At 62.3% G+C, this 20,345-nt stretch overlaps 15 protein-coding genes across 15 annotated transcripts; 7 read left to right on the top strand and 8 right to left on the bottom strand.

Moving 5' to 3' along the window:
- Positions 1-16: 16 nt before the first annotated feature.
- OT_ostta04g05130 (unnamed product) lies at positions 17-2,173 on the top strand (the record flags this gene model as incomplete). Its single annotated transcript, XM_003079002.2, has 1 exon — positions 17-2,173. One exon carries the CDS (start codon positions 17-19, stop codon positions 2,171-2,173), a length of 2,157 nt encoding a protein of 718 aa, XP_003079050.2.
- Positions 2,174-2,213: 40 nt separating this feature from the next.
- Positions 2,214-3,149, bottom strand: OT_ostta04g05120 (Protein of unknown function DUF1295; the record flags this gene model as incomplete). Its single annotated transcript, XM_022984625.1, has 1 exon — positions 2,214-3,149. One exon carries the CDS (start codon positions 3,147-3,149, stop codon positions 2,214-2,216), a length of 936 nt encoding a protein of 311 aa, XP_022838874.1.
- A 44-nt stretch (positions 3,150-3,193) lies between these two features.
- Positions 3,194-5,428, top strand: OT_ostta04g05110 (Ribosomal protein L7Ae/L30e/S12e/Gadd45; the record flags this gene model as incomplete). Its single annotated transcript, XM_003079001.1, has 1 exon — positions 3,194-5,428. One exon carries the CDS (start codon positions 3,194-3,196, stop codon positions 5,426-5,428), a length of 2,235 nt encoding a protein of 744 aa, XP_003079049.1.
- Positions 5,429-5,488: 60 nt separating this feature from the next.
- OT_ostta04g05100 (unnamed product) lies at positions 5,489-5,821 on the bottom strand (the record flags this gene model as incomplete). The annotated part of the gene is made up of 1 exon (XM_003079000.1): positions 5,489-5,821. The coding sequence occupies one exon, from the start codon at positions 5,819-5,821 to the stop codon at positions 5,489-5,491; it is 333 nt and encodes a 110-aa protein (XP_003079048.1).
- Positions 5,822-5,987: 166 nt separating this feature from the next.
- Positions 5,988-6,391, bottom strand: OT_ostta04g05090 (unnamed product; the record flags this gene model as incomplete). Its single annotated transcript, XM_022984622.1, has 2 exons — positions 5,988-6,185; positions 6,389-6,391. 2 exons carry the CDS (start codon positions 6,389-6,391, stop codon positions 5,988-5,990), a joined length of 201 nt encoding a protein of 66 aa, XP_022838873.1.
- A 129-nt stretch (positions 6,392-6,520) lies between these two features.
- On the bottom strand, positions 6,521-7,465 carry OT_ostta04g05080 (Protein-tyrosine phosphatase, active site; the record flags this gene model as incomplete). The annotated part of the gene is made up of 1 exon (XM_003078998.2): positions 6,521-7,465. One exon carries the CDS (start codon positions 7,463-7,465, stop codon positions 6,521-6,523), a length of 945 nt encoding a protein of 314 aa, XP_003079046.2.
- A 124-nt stretch (positions 7,466-7,589) lies between these two features.
- Positions 7,590-8,060, top strand: OT_ostta04g05070 (Histone-fold; the record flags this gene model as incomplete). The annotated part of the gene is made up of 1 exon (XM_003078997.1): positions 7,590-8,060. The coding sequence occupies one exon, from the start codon at positions 7,590-7,592 to the stop codon at positions 8,058-8,060; it is 471 nt and encodes a 156-aa protein (XP_003079045.1).
- Positions 8,061-8,193: 133 nt separating this feature from the next.
- On the bottom strand, positions 8,194-8,882 carry OT_ostta04g05060 (Vesicle transport protein, SFT2-like; the record flags this gene model as incomplete). The annotated part of the gene is made up of 2 exons (XM_022984621.1): positions 8,194-8,677; positions 8,839-8,882. The coding sequence occupies 2 exons, from the start codon at positions 8,880-8,882 to the stop codon at positions 8,194-8,196; spliced, it is 528 nt and encodes a 175-aa protein (XP_022838872.1).
- A 203-nt stretch (positions 8,883-9,085) lies between these two features.
- OT_ostta04g05050 (unnamed product) lies at positions 9,086-10,645 on the bottom strand (the record flags this gene model as incomplete). The annotated part of the gene is made up of 1 exon (XM_022984620.1): positions 9,086-10,645. One exon carries the CDS (start codon positions 10,643-10,645, stop codon positions 9,086-9,088), a length of 1,560 nt encoding a protein of 519 aa, XP_022838871.1.
- Positions 10,646-11,064: 419 nt separating this feature from the next.
- Positions 11,065-14,154, top strand: OT_ostta04g05040 (Serine/threonine-protein kinase, active site; the record flags this gene model as incomplete). Its single annotated transcript, XM_022984619.1, has 1 exon — positions 11,065-14,154. One exon carries the CDS (start codon positions 11,065-11,067, stop codon positions 14,152-14,154), a length of 3,090 nt encoding a protein of 1,029 aa, XP_022838870.1.
- A 90-nt stretch (positions 14,155-14,244) lies between these two features.
- OT_ostta04g05030 (Ribosomal protein S17e, conserved site) lies at positions 14,245-15,055 on the bottom strand (the record flags this gene model as incomplete). Its single annotated transcript, XM_003078993.1, has 4 exons — positions 14,245-14,484; positions 14,620-14,751; positions 14,924-14,953; positions 15,053-15,055. The coding sequence occupies 4 exons, from the start codon at positions 15,053-15,055 to the stop codon at positions 14,245-14,247; spliced, it is 405 nt and encodes a 134-aa protein (XP_003079041.1).
- A 289-nt stretch (positions 15,056-15,344) lies between these two features.
- On the top strand, positions 15,345-15,908 carry OT_ostta04g05020 (unnamed product; the record flags this gene model as incomplete). Its single annotated transcript, XM_022984618.1, has 2 exons — positions 15,345-15,431; positions 15,753-15,908. 2 exons carry the CDS (start codon positions 15,345-15,347, stop codon positions 15,906-15,908), a joined length of 243 nt encoding a protein of 80 aa, XP_022838869.1.
- A 301-nt stretch (positions 15,909-16,209) lies between these two features.
- On the bottom strand, positions 16,210-17,860 carry OT_ostta04g05010 (DNA-binding domain; the record flags this gene model as incomplete). The annotated part of the gene is made up of 3 exons (XM_022984617.1): positions 16,210-17,299; positions 17,444-17,520; positions 17,780-17,860. The coding sequence occupies 3 exons, from the start codon at positions 17,858-17,860 to the stop codon at positions 16,210-16,212; spliced, it is 1,248 nt and encodes a 415-aa protein (XP_022838868.1).
- A 1,115-nt stretch (positions 17,861-18,975) lies between these two features.
- Positions 18,976-19,674, top strand: OT_ostta04g05000 (Domain of unknown function DUF1777; the record flags this gene model as incomplete). Its single annotated transcript, XM_022984616.1, has 1 exon — positions 18,976-19,674. One exon carries the CDS (start codon positions 18,976-18,978, stop codon positions 19,672-19,674), a length of 699 nt encoding a protein of 232 aa, XP_022838867.1.
- A 287-nt stretch (positions 19,675-19,961) lies between these two features.
- Positions 19,962-20,345, top strand: OT_ostta04g04990 (unnamed product; the record flags this gene model as incomplete). Its single annotated transcript, XM_022984615.1, has 1 exon — positions 19,962-20,345. A coding segment is annotated over one exon (384 nt), but the record flags the coding sequence as incomplete, so codon positions are not given.

Below are 20,345 nucleotides of genomic sequence, written 5' to 3'. Positions count from 1 at the left end.
GCGCGCGACGCCCGCGATGGCGCGCGCGCGCGTCCTCGTGGTGCTCATGATGTGCGCGCGCGCGGTCGTCGCCCCGCGCGCGGTGGTGGCGTCGGAAAGTGCGCATTCGGTGCTCTCGAAGGAATCGTGGGCGACCGAACGCGCGCGTGGACGTGGTTCGACGCGCGCGCGGACGCTGTTGACGACCGCGACGGACGCGCCGAGAGATCTCGCGGGGTACCCGGCGGTGCGAAAGGTGAACGGGACGTCGTTTGAGTTGGCGCACGCGATGGACGGGGTCGGGACGACGCATTGGATGGCGCGCGCGGCGCCGGTGTCCGCGGCGCCGACGCCGGCGCAGGTGAAGGCGGGGAACGATCCGGGAGGTGGGATCGTCGTCGCGCGAGGGTCGTTCGTGAACGCGGTGGCGAACGTCGAGGCCGTGGTGATCGTCGGGGGGTTGACGGAGGATACGCTGTATTACGTGTCGACGGTGGGCGAGAGCGGAGGGACGTCGCCGACGTTGCAGTCGACGACGCAGACGTTGAGCGTGAGGACGGCGGATGAGAGCGCGCCTACGATAGGTTCGTTCACGTACGCGGCGAACGGGAACGAGATCGCACTCACGGTGACGCTGAGCGACGAGGACGGGACGGTGTATTACGTATTGCAGCACGTGGGAGTTCCGGCGCCGAGCGTGCAGCAGGTGTTGGATGGGAAAAACTCGAGCGCGCTGCCAGCGATTTCGAGTGGAAATATGCAGCTCATCCGCAACGTCCCGCGCACGATCGATACCACGGGTGCGGTGGGTTTAGTATTAGGCGCGCAGTACACTGCGCATTACGTCGCCGTGGACACGCTGGGGAATAAGCCGAGCGCGGTGTCCTCGACGAACGTGAACACTTCGCCGATGCCACCGGCGCCGAATCCTCCTCCATCACCACCAGCACCGTCACCGCCACCGCCACCGCCGCTCGTAGCGAGCCCGCCGCCGCCGTCGCCGCCGCCGTCGCCGCCGCCGACGCCCGAGACGGATGCTCCAGTCTTCACAACCGGTTTCCCAAAGGTCGATACCGCGACGAACTCTTCCTTCAAGCTACACGCCGCTATGAATGAACGGGGGGTCCTTTATTTCGCCGTGTTCGAGGGTACTTTAGCGCAGATCACGGCACCGACTGGCGCCGCGCTTAAGGCTCAGACCGCTCTAGTTTCCGATCCAGCGTTGCGGCACATCGGCGTCATGTACCTCTCTGCGAGCACGACCGCTTCTCGTACGTTCAACTCGTTGAAACCGGGTGGTAAATACGTGGTGTTTGCCGTCGGTGAAGATGATCTGGCGAACATGATGTCGACTGTCACGTCTATGGATATCGAGTTATTGGATGACGTAGCGCCGACTTCGACCTGGTCCGCGACACTCTCAGGGACGCAGTTGACAATCAATGCCACGTCGACGGAAAAAGGTATGGTGTATTACGTGTGTTCGACGGATTTGATGGCGAATCTGTCGCCCAATGACGTGAAAAACGCGGCGGATATCAGACCTCGCGTGTTTCGCCACGGCTCATTTGAGTTGAAGAATGAAAACGTTCAGGAGTATGTCACGTTGAACGTTGGCTACGGGCGCGATTTCATCGTCCACATCCTAGTCGAGGATAAGTCCGGGAATCATGTGAATGTGGAGCGCTCGAGACGGATTGTGACTTTAACGGCGCCTCCGCCTCCGCCTCCAGCGCCGTCTCCGCCGCCCGCTCTCCGAGTCGAGCGTGACGAGGATTTGATGATCTCCATGTTCGTTTTGACCTATTCAGCCCTAGCGCTCGTGATCCTTTACGTGCTCGTACGCGCGTGTTCCCAATACGGGATGGCTAGTTACAGAGCAAACATGTCCATTCGGCGCCGGTACATGGCGAAGAAGAGTCTGCTCGCTGGGAAAACGCACGCGCTGATGAAGGCGCAAGAGCAGGCGAGGAAAGAGGAGGCGGAAGTCGGCAAGAAGATGATCAAGGGATACGCCGATTATAACGAGTACGATATCATGGAGGGTGGAGGAAAGGCGGAGCGCGGCGCGCACTACCGCGAGGTTCACGCAGATGTGAATGCGCGCCAACTCGCAAGAGAACGTCGACTTGACGCCCTCATGAGTCTTTCCAGGGAAAAAGAGGATGAACTTCGCGATAAGATTCAAAAGTAATCGTTAAGTAGTTGTGAGAAAAGATCTCGTCGTCTCCGATTTATTGATCTTTAGGCGGAGGTAAACTGCGACGACGCGGGAATGGCATTAACCGACTCGTGCACTGCTGATACGCGGCGTACTCAGGGTACTTCTTCGCCGTAATGCTCTCCGTGAACGCGGTCGAGCCCTGGAAGAGGAGTATCAACAGTACCGCACCCGTGATCCACGGAGTAAACAGCTCCTTGGTCTTCGAGCTCGCGGCGGCGAACCAGGAGAACGCCACCCACAACGTTTGCTCGGCCCAAAAGTTTGGGTGCCTCGAGAGCGAGAACAAGCCGTGGGTCAAGAACCCGCGCTTGTAATCGTCCCTCCACCTCTTTACTTTTCTCGCCTTGCCCCTCTTCGAGCGCTGAAACCGCCACTGCTGCTCATCCGCGACGACCTCGATGACGAACGCGATCGTCCAGAGCGCCACAGCCGCGCCGTCGACGCCTCTCAAATCAAACGCCTCCTTCGACCGCGCCGCCGCCCCAGCCGGGAGCGCGATCAACATCAACAACGCGTGCTGATAAAACGAGATGAACGAAACGTTAAAGAGCTGCCACACCATCGGGTTCTTCAGAATTTTGTTCTCGCGCAAAACCGCCCAGCGGTAATCCTCCTCGCCGCTGTACCCGCCTTTACGCGCAAAGTTATACGTCAACCTCACCCCCCAGATCAACGTCATCCCGCACATCACGCGTAAACGAACGTTCGATCGGTCGTGCGCCAACCACGTGACCACGTACGCGATCGGCGTCAGGCTCCACAGTTGGTCCACGAATGAGTACGAATTGTACATCCAAGACATTATCAACGAGTACGTCGCGAACGACGCGCACTCGGTGAGCACCAGCGCGTCCGCGCGCGAGGGCGAGACCTTCACCCCGATCGCGATACCGAGCGGGGTCAAGATCTCGGTCCAGAGTGCGACGAGGGTGGAGATTATCATCATCATCACACGAGCGCTCGATACTGACGACAGTGACGCGCGCGTCGATGACCGCGGGCGTCGCGCGCGATCTCGTCGACGCGCTGAACGCGCGCGAGGACGTCGCGCGCGCGGTCGCCTCGGTCGTGTGCTCCACGGGCGCGAGAGCGTTGCCCAGCGACGTGGTGGTGTCGCTCGGGTTTCGCTCACATGATTTCGTGAACGACGCCAACTGGGACGATTCCTTGACGACGGAGGAGCGACGGACGGTGTTGAGGTACGTCAACGCGTGCCCGGAGATATTTCACGCGTTCGCGTCGACGGCGCACGTCGGCACGGGTGGGGAGACGCGATGCAGTCGGTTCGCGCGAGGGGTGGCGGCGGACGTCGCGGAACGCGCGGCGGCGTTCGCGAAGGCGCACGGGGCGCGAACGATGGAAGATCCGGACGATTTGAGAGGTAAAGCGACGCGTGATGGTGGGCGAGGAGATGGGAGGGGTGGGGCGAAGGACGCTGGCGATCGGAACGGGGGGAAACGGGCGGCGCCTCGCGCGGCGCCTCGCGCGGCAACTCCGGCGACCCCGGCGCCGTGGCTCGCGGCGTCCGCCACGCGCTCTTCGGACGTCGCGGAGGCGAAACCGACGACGAGTTTGAAAGATATCATGGCATTAGAGTCGCGTCAGAGCTCTCGTCCCATTCCATCGACTCGTGCGGACACGAGGACTCGCGCGGCGGCGCCGAAGCTCCCGGTGATCACGGCCGAGCTCTTGCGCAGAGAGTCAAGGAGGTCGGTGATGGATAAGTTTGGCAAGGTGCGCTGTAACGTGTGCGGACGCACGTTCAAGGCGTACGACGCGCTCGAGCAGCATATAGGGGCGTCGCACTACGGTTTGAATAACCCAGAGGCGAAGGCGTTGGAGACGGCGCTCATCGCCGCGGGACTCGCGCCGGCGGGCGGCGACGGCAAGAATCGCGTGTCGCTGAAGCTCGGAGACTTGGTGTCGTCGACGACAAAGACGTCGAATAGCATGGTGAATTCACTCGCTGCGTACTTCAAGACGGAGAAACAGACATCGCAGCGCGCCGAGAAGAAGGAGGGTAATATTCACGGCGGACAGTTCGTGCGAAGCACGAACATGGCGAGCACGTCCGGCATGGTACTTCGTCGCGGCGTCGAGCGAAGGGATGGAAAGAAAAAGAAACGATCAACGTTAAAAAAGATTATTCTCGCCGATCGTGCGTTACGGCGAGAGGCAGAGACGGATAAGAATGCGACGGTAGACGAAGTCGAGGTTGAGGTTGAGGTGCGCGTCGGTTGGGTGTACGTCGTGCTTGAGTTTGTCGAGAACGAAGACGTTCGAGTGCGTTTGATGTGCATGGAAGATGACCCTAATGATAAAGATGGGTCGTCGACCGACGAGGGCGAGGATGAGGACGCCGAGAGGGATGATGCGGGTGACGGCGTTTCGACGAAAGAAAAGTTGGAGGTAATTGAGGCGCGAGCGCCCGCGGGCGCGTGGGGTGTACGAAGTCTGGCCGACGTCTTGAAGGGAGCCGAACCGAAGGCACCTCCCAAGGTGAAACAAGAGGCACGTACGTGCGAAGTGTGCAACGTGCAGTGCTTCGGCGAGCGCGCCTGGGAGGCGCACATCGCGGGTAAGGTGCATGCGAAGAAGCTTTCATTTCGGGACGATCCCGAGGCGGCGAAAAAGGCGGCCCTGAGCGCGAAATCTTCGACCACCTACGTTGGCACTGAGGGCATGGAGAACGCGAGGCACGCTAATCAAATCATTACGGAAGAGCTCAATGAAGCAACGACGGCGCTTCTGTCGACGTTGAAGCGATTTCAAGACCGTCTGTATCACACTGACAAGATCAAGGCGAAGCAGCGAAGAAGGTTGCTCTACGGTTTGCGCGAAGTCGCGAAGAGCGTGGACGCGAAGACGAGTAAGGTGGTCATAATCGCACCCAACATAGAAAAAATTGAGAGCGAAGGCGGACTGGACGATCGAATCCAAGCCATCATTGCCGACGCGCGCGAGAAGGAAGTTCCAGTCGTGTTTGCACTCACCAAGCGACGCATCGGTAAGGCGCTTAACATCCAGGCCGTCTCCATCGTGAGCGTCCTCGATTACAACGGGGCCGATGAAGAGTACAAGAAAGCCGTGAAACTCGCCGCGGAGGGCCGCGCGTTGTACATCAAGCACAAACAAGCGAACACTGTTGTGGAACAGCCGATGGCGAAACAACCGGCGCAGCTCAGTCTCGCCGCGGTGGAGTTCATTCCGATCGGCGCTCGATGATACGTCATGTCAACGCACACATTCATTCATAGCCGCATCGTCCTCAGTTAAATCGTCCTACTAAATCTCGTCGCTGCATCGCTCGTACACACCCAGGAAGCCCGGGAACGTCTTCGGGCTCGCGTACGGTCCCGAAGCGGCTGGGAGCTTCGCGTGTTCATCTCTCAGCGACTTTACCACGACCCGAGCCTTCTCCAGGTTAAACGCGCGATTGTGCTTCTCCCTGAAGTACGCGTCGCTCTTTCGCGCCCCCTCCTCGTCCTTGATCCACTCGGGGAACTCGCTCGTTAAGAATGCGATGTCATCCTCGTTGAGCGCTCGCGTCACGACGCAACGCGCGTGTACGACGCCTCCGTGGCGCCTGACGTTCGGTCTCATCGACGCCTTCGACATCGTCGCCCCCCTAGTCGTCACCGCGCGCGCGCACATCTCGAAACGTCGCGCTGTGTCGCGCGTCGCGTCAGTGTCAAAGTGTCAAATATGTAATACAATCGCGCGGCGTCCGCGTGCGCCCCGGCTTCGTTCCCATCGCGCGGCGGTCGTTCCCATCGCGTCTACTCTATGATTTCTGCGCCCCCCCACCGGTCGTGGCGGCCTTTTTCACGCGATCGTCTCGCGCGCGGACCAAGCGGTCGAACGCGTCCTGCCCGATCGCCCGCGGTCGATCGTTCCCGACGCCGTGCGCCAAGTACTGCAGACCACCCATGGCGGTGATCGCGCCGACGATGATCGCGAACGGTGGGACGCTCTCGATCGGCTGCGAAGCGGGCGCGACCGCACGGTGCGCGCGTCGTCAGTCGTCGAGTCTGAACGATTTGGTTCGACCTAGGACGCGCGCGTCGTGTATCGCTCGCGCGCGACGCGTCGACGGGTGCGTCGCGCGCGAGTCGTCGACGGGCGATCGCGACGTCGCTATCGATCGCGTCGATGGGTTCGGGAAGATCTTTCGCGAGGACGCACCATGTCGAGCGGCGCCCGCGCGCGCGGCGAGTTGTGCGGCGATGAGCGCGGCGATGAACTGCAGCTATTGCGAAATTTTACACCGTCGCGAATGCGCGCCACGGGAAGTGAAACGATTTAGTGAACGCGTGATCACGACGCGTCGTGTGCTCGCTTGGCGCTCATCCAGTGCTTGCGAGACATGTCGATGTCCAGTGAGTCGTTGACGTCGCCTTCCTCGTAGTAGGTGAGGAAATCGGGCTCGGACTCAAACGAGCGGCGCATGGCGTGCCTCCTGCGCTCGAACACCTCCGTCGCGCCCGAGCGTAACGCAGCATATCGCTCGATAAGTTCGCACCGGAAATGCTGGTGCTTCAATCCGGGCGGGCGTGCCTCGGCGAAGAGCTCGAGCGCCTCCTCGGGCGATACCCCGAGCGTCTCCACCAAGTGGCAACAAATCATGAAGCCCGTTCGATTGAATCCGTACGCACAGTGCACGGCGACGTAGCGATCTTTCCCAGCGTCGCTCGATAAGAAATCATTCACCACTTTCGACGCGCGTCGACAATCACCCACGCTCGGAACGGTCTTCGCGACGTTTCTGACGTGCGTCCGAGACACCGACGCCGGGACGTCCTCCTCGTACAGACAGTCGTGATTCGTCAGGTCCACTATTAATCCGATCTCCCTACCCAACGCTCGCTGCTCACGCAGTAATATATCCATCGTCAGCGCGTGCGCGCACCGATCCTCGACGTACCGCGCGCTCAACGGCGTCTTCATCGGAATCAACTTTGTCCCGCGCACGACGTCTCCGCACGATTCGTAATCACCCCACTTTTGCAACTTTTTCAGCACGCTCGGCGCCTCCGCGTCCACCGCCCCTGTCTCCGGCATCGACGTCCCCGCCTCCACCCCCTCCCGCGCCCGTTCGTCGCTCACGCGCGGCATCACCGGTCGCTCGTCCTCGGCCACGGCGGCGAAGCGAACATCCATTCGTTCCCGTCGTTCGTCGTACGACGCGTCGCCGTCGACGTCATCGGAGGACCATCGTCGGGCGTCACGCGCGCTTCGCCCGAGTCGAGACTTTGGCGCCATCGCGCGCGCGTGTGACGCGAGCGACGCGGTCGGATGATGGATCGATGCATTCGCCGTGACGCGGTCGCGTGGGAATCCGCCGCGCGAATCCGCCGCGCCCGTCGCCGCGCCCGCGTCGCCCGCGATGGCGGACGCCGGGGACGATGAGATTGGCTTGCCCAAGGCCACGGTGGCGAAGATGGTCACGGACGCGCTGAAGAGCGCGGGATACGACGCGATGAAGATGTCCACCGAGTGCAGGGATCTGATCGTGGAGTGTTGTTCGGAGTTCGTCCAGGCGGTGAGCTCGGAGGCGAACGAGGTGTCGACGAAAGAGCGGAAGAGCACGATCACGGCGGAACACGTCCTGCGAGCGCTGCGGGTGTTGGGGTTCGAGGCGTACGAGAACGAGTGCGCGATCGCGAGAGACGAGGCGAAGGAGGAGGAGACGGAGAAGCGAGAGGCGAAGAAGAAGCGGAAGAATTTCGCGATGAGCGCCGAGGACGCGATCGCGATGCAGCAGAAATTATTCGCGCAGGCAAAGGCGAGGATGGCGGGAGAGGAACCGGCGGAGGGAGAGGGGACGAACGTTGGGTCGCTCGGGACGCTCGGATGACGACGCGGACGACGCGACCGCGCCGACGACGCATCCGTGGGTCGTGTACAATGTTATAGAAGGAAAGAAGACGAAGACGACGATCAATCATATTCGTTACACGCTACGCTACATCCTACCGTTGCGAATCTTGCTAGAAGAAGTCGCCCTCGGAAGCTCCGCCGCAACACGCCTTGACGCATCCCTTGAGCATCGCTCGCCCGCCAGGGATGTAGCTCAAGCAGTACCACATCAGCGCGCACCACTGAATTGATAAGAATAAAATCGTCAGCGGGAAGCTCTGGATCTCCACGGCGGCGATCAAGGTCATGATGAGCGATCCGAGATAGACGCACGTCGCGACAAAGCGCGTCCCGTGAAACATGTTCTTCAACTGCCTCCCGAATCCCGTCAAAAACCCCGTGCTCGCGAGCGACAGGATGTTCCCCATGGAGTACAAGATCGCAAACTTCCTCGGCACCGTCCAGAAAACGCTCGACAACGCCGAACACGCCAAGCCGAACGCGGCGCAAAAGGCGAATCCGTACATGCGTTGCTCGAAAGTCATGTTCGCGCACGACGTGTACTCATCCAGAACCTCCACCGGCGTCTCCGGCGCGCTCGGCTCCATCCCCGCCCTGCGTGCGCGCGAACGAGCTCTCGTCAGTCCTTTGCGGGGCGTCACGCGAGCGACGCCAACGCGCGCGTCCAACGATCGACCCGTCCTCGGCGTCGAGGCACATCCACATCTTTCGCGTCGTCGTCTCGCGCGCGTCGCCGCGCGTCGACGAAGACGCACATCAGGCGGACTTTATCGATCCCTTTCTTCACCACGCTCGCCATCGCGCGAGCTCGGACGCGGGCGAGGAGTGACGCGGACGCGCGCGCGTGGGCGCGCGGTGCGCGAGCGCATTGGTGTTCGTTCGGTCGCGTCGGACGCGCGAGCTGGTGGACGCGCGCGTCGGTGTTCGATGCGTCGCGCGCGACGAGTGAGCGATGGTAATGAGAGCGTTGGTATTTTGTGATGACAATAGTTGCGTGAATGACTACACCTCCGGCTCGGGGACGGCCTCGTACTCGCGGCGCTCGGCGGTGCTTCTGTGATAGGCGACGCCCAAGAAGACGGTGAGCGAGGCGACGACGAGGACACCGAAGAGGGTGGTGGCGACGTCGCGCACGTGCATCTGATGACGCTCGTCGGCGTCAACCACAAACTCGGGATCGTACTCGTCATCAACCTCACGGCCGAGGGACGCCTCGATGCGTCTCTGATCGCGTCGGTCGCGCGCGAAGAAATCTTCATCTTCGGCATTTCCTAAATCCGGTCGCTCCTCCGAGCTGTTGTGGGCATGGCCTCGTTGTGCGAAGATGGCATCCAATTCGTGATGCGTCTTGTTGAAGAGGTGCGTCTTGTTTTCCGAGTCCAAGTTGGTCTGTCCCGGGACGGTGGGACCGCCGATCACGGCCTGGAGAGCAGCGTTGTACTCCGCCAGGGTCTGATTCGACAGGCACTGGCAAATTCGCGTTCCGTCGCCGCGGAGCGGGAACGGGCGAACTCCGCCGAGTTTGTAGTGGTTGCATGGGAGTTTTGGCGTGACGCCCATGTCGTTGCGCGCGTCGACAATAGTCCACTTGTGGAAGTCAGCGTCCACGCTTGGCTTGGGAGCTCTGAGTGTGGTGTTGCCTGTCCAGCCGTACCGCATGATGGTGTTGCACGCGCACCAGTGGTCTTCACCCTCGCCCTCGTCGGCGCACCAGTTCCACAATAGGTCTCTGTGAACGACAGTGTCTGGGAACGACTTCTTGAGCGTCTGGGCGAGCTTCTTGGCGGGCATGAGCGCAAAGCGCATCTTCAGCCACTTTTCATTCGTCAACTCGACGTGCAATTCCACTGCGCCCTCCACGGAGTTTGCATCGATATCAACTCCGGTGAAGGTACCGTTCAAGTGATCCGATGGGATTGTGCTCGCCTCGATCCACTGGCACTTCTTCCCTGGCTCGCCCTCCGCGATGCTTGGGAAAGGGTCAATGTACCCGAACGACTCTGGGACGCATCGAACGATTGCACCCTGTTCGCACGTGCCGTACGTCCACTTAATGTCCCCCGCGTGCTCAGGATTCTCAAACCAAGCGTCGTCGTACTTGGTCGTGTTCGTGTCAAATGCGCTTCCATACGTACCGTATCGCACGATGAACCTCTTCGACGTCCCAGCTTCGTCCTCCGTTTGATCAACCAAACCAGCCGTCGCCGTCTCTCCGTCGTCGTACTCATCCGGATCCATCCCCGCGAGCGAGGCGGTTTCACGAATAGATTGCGCCGGCGGCGGCGGAGGCGGCTTCGATCCTCCGCACTCAAACTCCAAGCCCTCTCTCGCGCCGAACGTCCACGTCCATCCCGGCGCACCGTGCGGCAAGTACTTCTCCGCCACGTTCGGTTGGACATCCGCCAGCCCGTACCCGAGCGCGGCGATGCCCGCACGCGCGCGTCCGCGCGCGGGCCCCTCCTTGGGTGTTGAATCGTTCGCCGAGGCCGATCCGACGAGCGCGACGACCCCCATCGCCGTCACCGCCCCCACGCGCGCGCCGCGTCCGCGCGCGCGCGTCATCTTTCGTCCGTCACCGCTCATGGTCCCGTCGCCGTCGCGCGCGAGGCGTCGGCGCGTGCGGACGCGCGCGGGCGATGGTGTTGCGGTCGCGTCGATTGTAGGGTTGAGTGTCGCACGTGATTTTAGGGTTGCGCGTCGCACGGTCGTCGGTCCCATACATACACCGCACGACGCCCGTGTGTGGGCACACGACGGCCCGCGCGCGTCGCGCCGACGGACATCGCGCGCGCGCGTCGCGGCGAGGGACGTCGCCGCTCGACGCGTCGCGCGCGAGGGACGTCGACGGTTCCTCTCTCGCGCGCGCGCCTCTTCACCGCGCGCGGTCGCGGAGACGCGCGGGAAGACGCGCGAGGCGTTCGTTCGTTCGTTCGTTGGTTCGTTCGTTGGTTCATCGTCGAACGGTTTCTCCGACGACGACGATGGAAGAGCGCGCGGTGTCGTCCGCGCACGCGTCGCCGTCGTCCGCGGAGCGAACGATCGCGCCGGAGAGGGTGTTCGAGCGATGTCGAGACGCGGCGAGGGCGTTGGAGGTCGCGGCGCTCGGCGCGGTGAGTCACCGGGAGAAGTGCTCGGCGCTGTGGGGACAGGCGGAGGCGACGATGCTGGCGCTGGAGGAGGTGGAAAACATGGTGGCGATGTACGATGACGCGGTTCGGGTGATAGTGAAGCGGAACTGCGTGAGCGTACTGTCAAAGCTGACGATGGGACGGACGCTGGTGGAGGTGTACGGGTCGTACACGACGGCGCAGAAAATGGCGCGGTACATCGCGGGTTGGACGACGGACGCCAAGTTTGAAGAGTTGACGAGAGAGCTGGAAGCGCTGGAGACGCAGCTGTGGCACATGACTGGGGCTGCGGGTCGTCTAGGGGTGGCAGTGGCTTCGGGCGACGGTCGTAGGCGGCTCTTACGAGGTGGCTTCGGGCAGACGCTCGATACGATCTTTGGATCGGGTATTCTAGCGATGTGCGCCGGGGGATCGGATGGGTCGGAGCTCTGGTGGTCCACAGGGGGTCAGTTCGCTCGCCTGCACGCGTACGACATGTTCATACAGGGGCAGCGGGAGATTGCCCGTCCGCGTCTAAACGAGGACGCCGCGGGCGTTGGAATTCGTTGTCTCACCGGTTCCTCTGCGGGAGCGCCGACGCTGAATGCACCCATCGTCACGATGTCAAGCAGTACTTCGAACGACTCGGTACTTTTGTGGGCCGGTCTGAGGAATGGGGTGGTGATGGCGTGGGATTGCGACTTGGGAAAATTATTGAGCACAGACATCGTCCTCGCCTCTCGGGACAAAGCAGTCACCGCCATCGCGCCCATCGACGCTACGCGTGCTTGGGTCGGATGCGAAGACGGTACAATAGTGGAAGTGCACGCACCGGCAACAAAGCCTGATTCAAGTTGGAGTTACAGTGGGAAGTGTTTCAAGACGCGAGACGTGTTCCCCGCAGATGCGCATGAGCGACCGAGTTTTGGTGAGCCACGGGAAAATTCGAAGGGCGTCCGGTGCATGATTCATAACGCAAATGAAGGATCCGACGGGTTCATGTTTATCGCGTGCGAGCGGGACTTATTCTTGGAAATTTGGGACATCGCTGACGCCACGTGTGTTAGAGTTGAGGCTCTGGACGATCTCGGCGCGGTAGTTTCACTCATGCAGCATCCCACCGTTCGAGACTTGATCGTGAGCGTGCACGAAACTGGGGCGGTCCAGTTGTGGGGCGGCGACAAATGCGCCGTAAAAACGGGTGATCGCGTGATGACGATCACTCCGGGGTTCAAGCAAGTCGAGAAGTGGTCGCTCGCTCCATTTTCCAAGTACTTCGGTAAAACGGTCATCGGAGCGGTGGCCGTGGAAAACGTGCTTGTCATCGGTCATGCGAGCGGCAAACTCACGATCTGGTCGCTTCCCGGGGCACAGGAGCTTCATGATACGACCCTTCATTCGGAAACCCTGGCGTCTTCGCCCGCGAGTGCATCAGTCACTGTTCGCTGGGGCAAGCGCGTGGCACATGAAAGCGGGCTCGTGCATCTGACAAAAATTGATGGCGGTGGTTCCCTCGGAGTCGTTACCGTCGGTCGCTTCGGCAGTATTATGTACTGGCCTCTCGCACAGCTCGAGTCTGGCCTGGGTAAGGGTAGAAAACCGCGACCGATGCTCGGAACGCCTTCAAAGATGAACGAAGACCGGCTCAAGCCGAAAACGCCAGAGTCGGGTACTCTATCGGACACGGCTAGAATCGCCTACGAGCACATCAAGCTAGTGCAAAAGATCGGAGAGGGCTCATTCGGTCGTGTGTACAAGGCTAAGTGGAACCATATCGACGTAGCCGTCAAGTTTATCGGCCCCAGTGACATTGATGTCACGGCGAGCGGACTCGGTCGGAGTCTGGAAGAGCTCGAGAAGGAAGTGAGCATCATGACAAAGTTGAGGCATCCAAACATTGTGCTTTTGCTCGGCGTCGTGATGTCACCTCGCCCAGCGATTGTGCAGGAATTTTGCGTTCGAGGTTCGCTCTACACCGTGCTGCAACGTCACGCAAAATCTGGAGCCCCAGAGCTCACGTGGCGCCTTCGTCTTCAAATGGCTCTCGGCGCAGCTGCGGGAATGCTTTACCTGCACGAATGCACACCTACGGTGTTACACCGCGATTTAAAGAGCGCAAACCTCATGGTCGATCGTTACTATCGCGTAAAAGTGGGTGACTTCAACCTTTCTCGCGCGGAGATCGTTGCCTCGAGTGAAAGCGCTGAATTCTCTGGCAACCTGCACTCGCCGAGCTGGATGGCTCCGGAAGTCCTCTGCGACTCGCAATACAGCAAGGCTTCCGACGTGTATTCGTTCGCAGTCGTGATGTGGGAAATTCAAAGCCTCCAAACGCCGTGGAAGGACTTGCACATCTATCAAATCGTAACCGCGGTGCCCGATGGCGAGCGGCTTGATCCGACGGCCACGCACGGTGTCGTTTTCCATGAAGCTAAAGCTTATCAAGATTTGATGATGCAAGCGTGGCAGCAAGATCCAGCCGTCCGCCCTTGCTTCGAGCAGCTCGTGGAAGAAGTGACCACGTTGCTGAGTGCAGAGATCGCTCGCGATCCGCAATTGAAAAAGGGTGAAAAAAGCGCGCCAGCGAGGGCGCCGCCGCCGCCGCTCCTTCAGACGCAAAAATCCAGTTCTTTCAGCGTGAGAGATTCCATCAAACGGCGTAGCGTTCGAGAATCGATTAAATTTTCGAGTGCGATCGAGAGACGGTCGTCGAGCGTGGAGGCTCTGCCGTCCGCGGTGAGATCGCAGTCGCGCAAATCGCAGTTCAACGAGGAGGACCTTGAAGAATCCGTCGTCATCGAAACCCCGTACGCGACGCCCGCGGCGAGCCCTGAGAAAGCAACCGGGGAGGAGCCCGAAGCGAAACCAATAGTAATAGATGCCGGTGAAGTGCCGAGCGCGTCACTTCTCATCGGTATGCGAGCCCGAAATTCTTTCAACTCATCGACGCGCGAGCGTGCGTAGGCGCGTTTTAAAGATTTCTTCTAGCACTGAACTCACAACCTACGCGCGCGCGCAATGACCTAATGTTCTCACGCGCGTTCGTTTGTCCGCTTACGCGCGATCGCGACGCGGACCCTTGTTGTAGTGCGAGCGGCTGGACACGGTCACGCCCGGCAAGCTGCCCATGTTCATCGACTTCAACATGTCCATGGTGTCGCGGTCAACCTCGATCGAGTCGACGTCGAGCGCAGACTTCTCCGGAACAAAGTCCATGCGTCGCTCACGCTCCTCCTCTTGAAGCTTAAGAGAGATACCACGCACCGGGCCACGTTGAATGCGCTTCATCAAGTGCTGCGTGTGCGAAAAGCGCGCGCGCGCCGTCAGTCTCCGCGGTTGCTAAACCCCGAGCGGGCGATCGCTCGCGATCTCCCGCGCTCTCCCGTTCGCGCGACCGCTCGCGATGTACGAATCGATCGCGTCACGCACCGTGGTAAAACCCGCAATCTTGTTACGCAACCGCTTGGACGGGATGATGGCGATCTCATCCGCGATGCGCTTGTTCGTCGCGAAATCAAGCGTGAGACGAGAGTAATACTTCTCGATGATTTGGCGCGAAGCCTGCGCGATGCGAACGCGTATGCCCGCGCGTCAGTCGTCGCGTTCTCGCCCGCGCGACCCATCCCGCGTCGTTCCACCCCTTCCCCACGTCCCGTCCCATCCGCGTCGTCCAACACGCGTCGACGATCCCCACGACGTCGTCGTCCAAAGTAGGGTTTCTCAAATCACGCACCTTCTTCACCGTCTTCGTGCGAACGCGTCCCTGCACGTCGCGATCGCGCGTCGCGCCGCTCGGTCAGTCCCACCGCTCTCTCGTCACCGTGTCTCGCGTCGTCGCGCGCGAGAGATCGCGCGCGCGCACCATCTTCGCGCGTCACACAGAGACCGCGTCGTCCGCGTCGTCGGTCGCGTCGCGCGACGCGGCTTTGTGTTTACATCACATCGCCGCACACGGGTGGCGTCACGTCACCCACCCACCGTGGGTTTAGGTTTAGGCCCACGGGCGCGTACACGGGCTCCGGCACGACGCAGTACGCACACGGCGCCGATCCGCCTCGAATGGGCCCGCGTCGACGATTATACGTCCCGGCACGCCGACGACGGCGACCGCGACCGCGACCGCGCGCGCACTGGACGACGACGCGATCGACGTCATGTTCGCCGTGAGCGCCACCAGGGTCGTCGTGAACGCCGCGAACGCGCGCACGCAGCGCGTGCAGGGGAAGAAACGAGCGAGCCAGGTGCGGGCGCGACGACGACGACGACGACGGCGACGACGACGGGGTGGGGGTGGTGAGGGTTCACCGCGCGCGATCGGCGATCGCGCGATCGGTGGGCGGTGTCGACGAACGGCGCGCGCGCGGGTGATCGGTGGGACGCGGACGCGTCGAGTAGGCGTCGCGCGCGTGGGCGTGGGCGGTGGACGCGCGGGGGGGGGGGAGACGGCGACGCGATCGGGTGATATCGGACCGGTGCGGGGTGATGGATTTGGGGGGGGTCCATCGTGGGTCGTGACTCGTGACGTGAGATTTGGACTGACGCGAAGAGTATCGCGCGCGCAGCCCGGGCAAAAGAAGAGCTTCCTCGATTGGTTGCTCGAAAAGTCCGTGCGTGACTCGAGCGTCATCGGCGCGGGGTACGAAGATGATCTCAAGAGCGGCCAGTACAAGCCCAAGGGGGGGTTGAACATCTCCGAGGGCGGCTCGTTTAAGATTTGAACGAACGTCGCACGCGTAGCGCGTCGCCGGCGTACAAGACCTAATTTTGTCATATGAAGCCGACGCATGAATTATGAGCACGAAAGATCGCATCGTTTTCGACTTGATGCATGACGTCGCGCGTTTGACAAGAAAAATTTCGACATTTTACAAAGAAGGAGAAATGACGGGTCGAAGCCGCGGCGGCGCGAGAACGCGTCGAACCGCGGCGTCGAAAGAGTACAAAAATCAGATAATACGTGAGCGAACGACGCTCGTAAAATCTTAGTGGTCGCTTCATCTTGATGGTCCAAAGCGCTCATCACTTGAGTGCGGACAGCGCGTCTAACTGCGCGCTCTTCGAACGGGTGTCACGCGAGGAGCGCGTTGAAGCCCTTCCGAGCGGCGAGTCGTGCTCCTGCTTCTTCGGCTTACCGAGGATCGATGCCATCGGTTGCGCCTTACCGCCGCTATTCCTCGACATCGAGTTCATCATTGAGTCCAAATCCACCGGACTGCCGAGTTCAAACGACCCCACCGCGGGAAGAGCGTCGCCCAAATCGCCAATCGTTCCCAAACTTCCGACGTTGAAATCACCGTCTATACCGGTGTTTGGTGACATGGGAAACCCGCTGAAGTTCGAGCCGTCACCAGCGTCTGGCGTTGACGACAGTCCCATGTCTGGCGGAAACATTGAGCCGAATGACCCCGCGACGCCGAAGGACGTGCCGAAGAATGCGCTACTCGGACCGCGGTCGCGCTTGGTGGAGATGACCGGAATCTCACCACTCATGCCGAATATACCGTCCCGGAATTCGATCGATTCGGGCATGATGAGCGGAGACCCACCCGTACTCGATGGCGTGTCGCCCAAGCTACCGTTGGCGAAGAGCTTCATGAAACCGCTCTCCGACTCCTTTCGCGCGGAACCCGCGGATGCGAGATTTTGGTTGGCGAGCGCTAGATTGGCGTTCGCGAGCGCCGAGAGGTCGATACCGCTGCCGAAGCCGATCGAACCACGTTTTGGCACCCCGCTCTTCTCGCCCGTGGGCGTCCCAAAACCGTAAATCGTGCTCACACCTCCCTTGACGGGTTTTTGCTTCTTCATCATGTTTGGCTGGCGCGATGGCCCAGCACCGCCGTAACCGGTGGACGGGAGTCCCATATCGGAGCCGCGTCCTCGTCCTCCGCCTCCAGCGCCGCCACCCATGCCTCGACCACCGGACGGGGGCTCGGGCAAGACGAACGGCGGCGGCTCCTCTCCGGGTGCGAGTTGGAAGTTGGTCTTCGCGTTCGGGCCTCGAATATGTCTCGCCGCGGCGTCGTACGCCCTCGCCGCCTCCTCGGCGGTGTCGAAAGTACCCAGCCATAACCTCGCCCCTCGATTTGGATCCCGGATCTCCGCGGCCCAACTATCGATCGCGCAAAAAGTTGTCAAAAACTGTCAGTATCCGCGTAAAGCGCGTAAAGCGCGCCGCCTCGACGCCCCGCGCGTCTTCACCCGCACCGCGTCGTCGCGACGAGATCACGATCACCATCGATCACGATCGACGTACCTCCCCCACGGGCGCTGTCTCACCCCCCGATACTGCGACGTCGTCGCCTTCTTCGACTGCTTATCTCCCTTTCCCTCCTGCGTCGCGCGAAAAGCGCCCGTCAGTCGCTCGTCCCGTCCCGCCGCCCCCCAACCCCCCGTCCCAGCGCACGCGCGCGCCCCCGACCCCCCCACGCGCCGATCACCCACGCCCCGATCGCGCGCGCGACGTCCTCCCCCCCCCACGCCGCGAATCCGTCGCTCGTCGCGCGTCGCCCGCGTTGACGCCGCCGCGCCCTCCGCCTCTCCGCGCGCGTCCGCGTCCACCCACGTCCCCCCCCCCCTACCGCCCGCGCACCTCATCGCCGACATCGACGTCATCGAGATCGACCTCGGAGTCCACGTCCGGGGACGATTTTCGCCCACCCCGTCCCGCCATCGCGCGCGTCGCGCGCTCGGGCCGACGGAAAAACGTCACCGCCAATCCCCGCGCGCGCCGTCGCCCGTCGCCCGCGTCTCGCGTCTCGCGTCTCGCGCGCGCGATCGATCGCGCGCGCGTCGATCGCTCGCGCGCGCGCGCGGGACGTCCTCGGCGACGCGCGTCGACGGGATTCCCCGCGTCGCGGTCGCGCGCGCGGGGTGCGAATAGGTCTCGTCATACATCGTCGTCGCGGCATGTCCAATACGTCTCGTCGGTCCGAGATCGGTGCGTGGCGTCTGTATCGAGTCCTTCGCATCGTGTGGGTCATGACTCGTCGATCGGTGAATGATCCGTACATCGTGTGGAAACACGACGGAATACGTCTCGTCGGTCCGATATGTGTGTCTGTATCGAGTCCTTCGCATAGTGTGGGTCATGACGCGTCGATCGGTGAATGATCCGTACATCGTGTGGAAACACGACGGAATGCGTGTGTCCGCACCCCGACGAGCCATTTTCGGGTGATTTCAGGGAAATGCGAACTTCATCGCACGTCACGGGTCATGACTCGTCGATCAATACTCGTCGAGGGTGTGTTTTATGCACGACGAAACATCCACGGGACGACGGGCGTCTCGTCGATTCGATGGATGACGAACACCTCGCGCGGCGATCGCGTCGAGTCGCGTCGCGTCGAGTCGAATCGAGTCGAGTCGAGTCGAGTCGAGTCGAGTCGAATCCAATCGAGTCGAGTCGAATCCAATCGAGTCGAATCCAATCGAGTCGAATCGAATCGTCCCGTCGTCGTCGCGTCGACGTCATCGCGTCGCGTCTCGCGGACGATCGTCCACGGGCGCGAGGAGGAGGAGGACGACGACGACGACGGCGTCGGGCCCGATCGCGCGCGCGCGCGCGCGGTGTCGCGACGCGCGCGACGCGTTCGTGGAGACGTGTGAGACGGCGACGACGACGACGACGGGGACATCGCGCGCGCCGGCGACGCCGAGCGCGTGCGCGGCGCTGCGCGCGGCGTACGAACGCGCGTGCCCGCGGTCGTGGGTGACGCACTTCGATCGCGCGCGCGAGGACGAGCGGAGAGTGCGCGCGGTGTTGGAGCGACGGTGAACGCGACGATGGCGCGCGGGGCTTCGGAGGCGCGGGACGACGGCGCGCGCGATCGCGGGAAGGGGGCACGGCGCGCACGAGGGTGGGACGACGACGCGGGCGCGCGGTCGAGGTCGAGGTCGAGGTCGAGGTCGGTGGACGGGCGATGGGGCGATGGAGGGGGGCGAAAGCGGTCGGCGTCGCGGTCGGCGTCGCCGGAGGGGCGTCGCGGACGCGGCGGACGAGAGACGCGGGGACGGGACGGGCGATCGAGGTCGAGATCGATATCGCCGCGCGGTCGCGGCGATGATTGGAAGCGTCGGCGGCGAGAGGTGCCGCCGCCGCCGCGCGAGCGAGGGGAGATTCCGCCGCCGCCGCGCGAGCGAGGGGAGATTCCGCCGCCGCCGCGCGAGCGAGGGGAGATTCCGCCGCCGCCGCCGAGCGAGGGCTTTGGACGAACGGTCGAGGTCCCGCCACCGCCCCCGTCGTCGTCCGACCTCGCCGGGGCTTCGAACGAGGACGAGGACGAGGCGGCGATGATGATGCGCCTGATGGGTTTCGGCGGTTTCGCCACGACGCGAGGCAAACACGTCGAGGACGAATTCGCAAACGCCTCTGCGGTGCAAAAGAAAACCAAGCGCCAGGCGCGACAGTACATGAATCGTAAGGGTGGTTTCAACCGCCCGCTCCCCGCCGAGATCACGGGACAGCGGCAAAATTTAACTTGAGAGTACCATCGTAGCGACGTCGTAGCCGCCTGTGTCTCCACATGTCGTCTCGCGTCTCCTCCGGCGACGCGTGCGCGACCTCGCGCGTATCGTCGACGACGCGCGCGCGTCGATCACGCGCACCGTCGACGCGTCCGTCGCCCGCGCGCACGACGTCGCGCTCGACCGAGAGACGATCGGTCGGGACATCAACATGCGGCGAGGATGATGATGCGGCGAAAACGTTCGCACAAGACGCGCTCCGACGCGCCGCGCTGCTCGCGTCGACGCCGCGCGAGTGCGGATTCATGGCGTTTCTCGACCGGTGCCGCGCGCTGGACAACGACGACGCGAACGCGCTCGTGGAGGCGTTCTGCGCGAGCGAGCGCTTGGATGGACAATTTTGCGAGGACGCGTTCGATTGCGTCTACGCGGCGCACGCGCGAAACGCCCCAGAGGAAGAGTTGCGAACGATGATGTCGCTCGCGAGACTCTTCATGCGACGATACCGCGCGCGAGAGACCCCGGCGAGGTGGCGCGCGGTGGACGCGGCGACGACGGCGGCGCGCGACGCCGCGCGCGCCGGCGTCCCGGGCGACGCCGCGCGCGACGCGATTCGCCGCGCCGTCGCCGACGTCCCCGACGTCACCGCGCGCGACTTCATGGACGCCATGCGTGAGTTTCGCATCAAA

The sequence above is a fragment of the Ostreococcus tauri genome (genome assembly GCF_000214015.3).
Source record: "Ostreococcus tauri WGS project CAID00000000 data, contig chromosome 04, whole genome shotgun sequence".
NCBI classification, from domain to species: Eukaryota; Viridiplantae; Chlorophyta; class Mamiellophyceae; order Mamiellales; family Bathycoccaceae; genus Ostreococcus; species Ostreococcus tauri.
The sequence above is the reverse complement of the archived record's forward strand: the minus strand, read 5'-3'. Positions and strand labels throughout refer to the sequence as shown.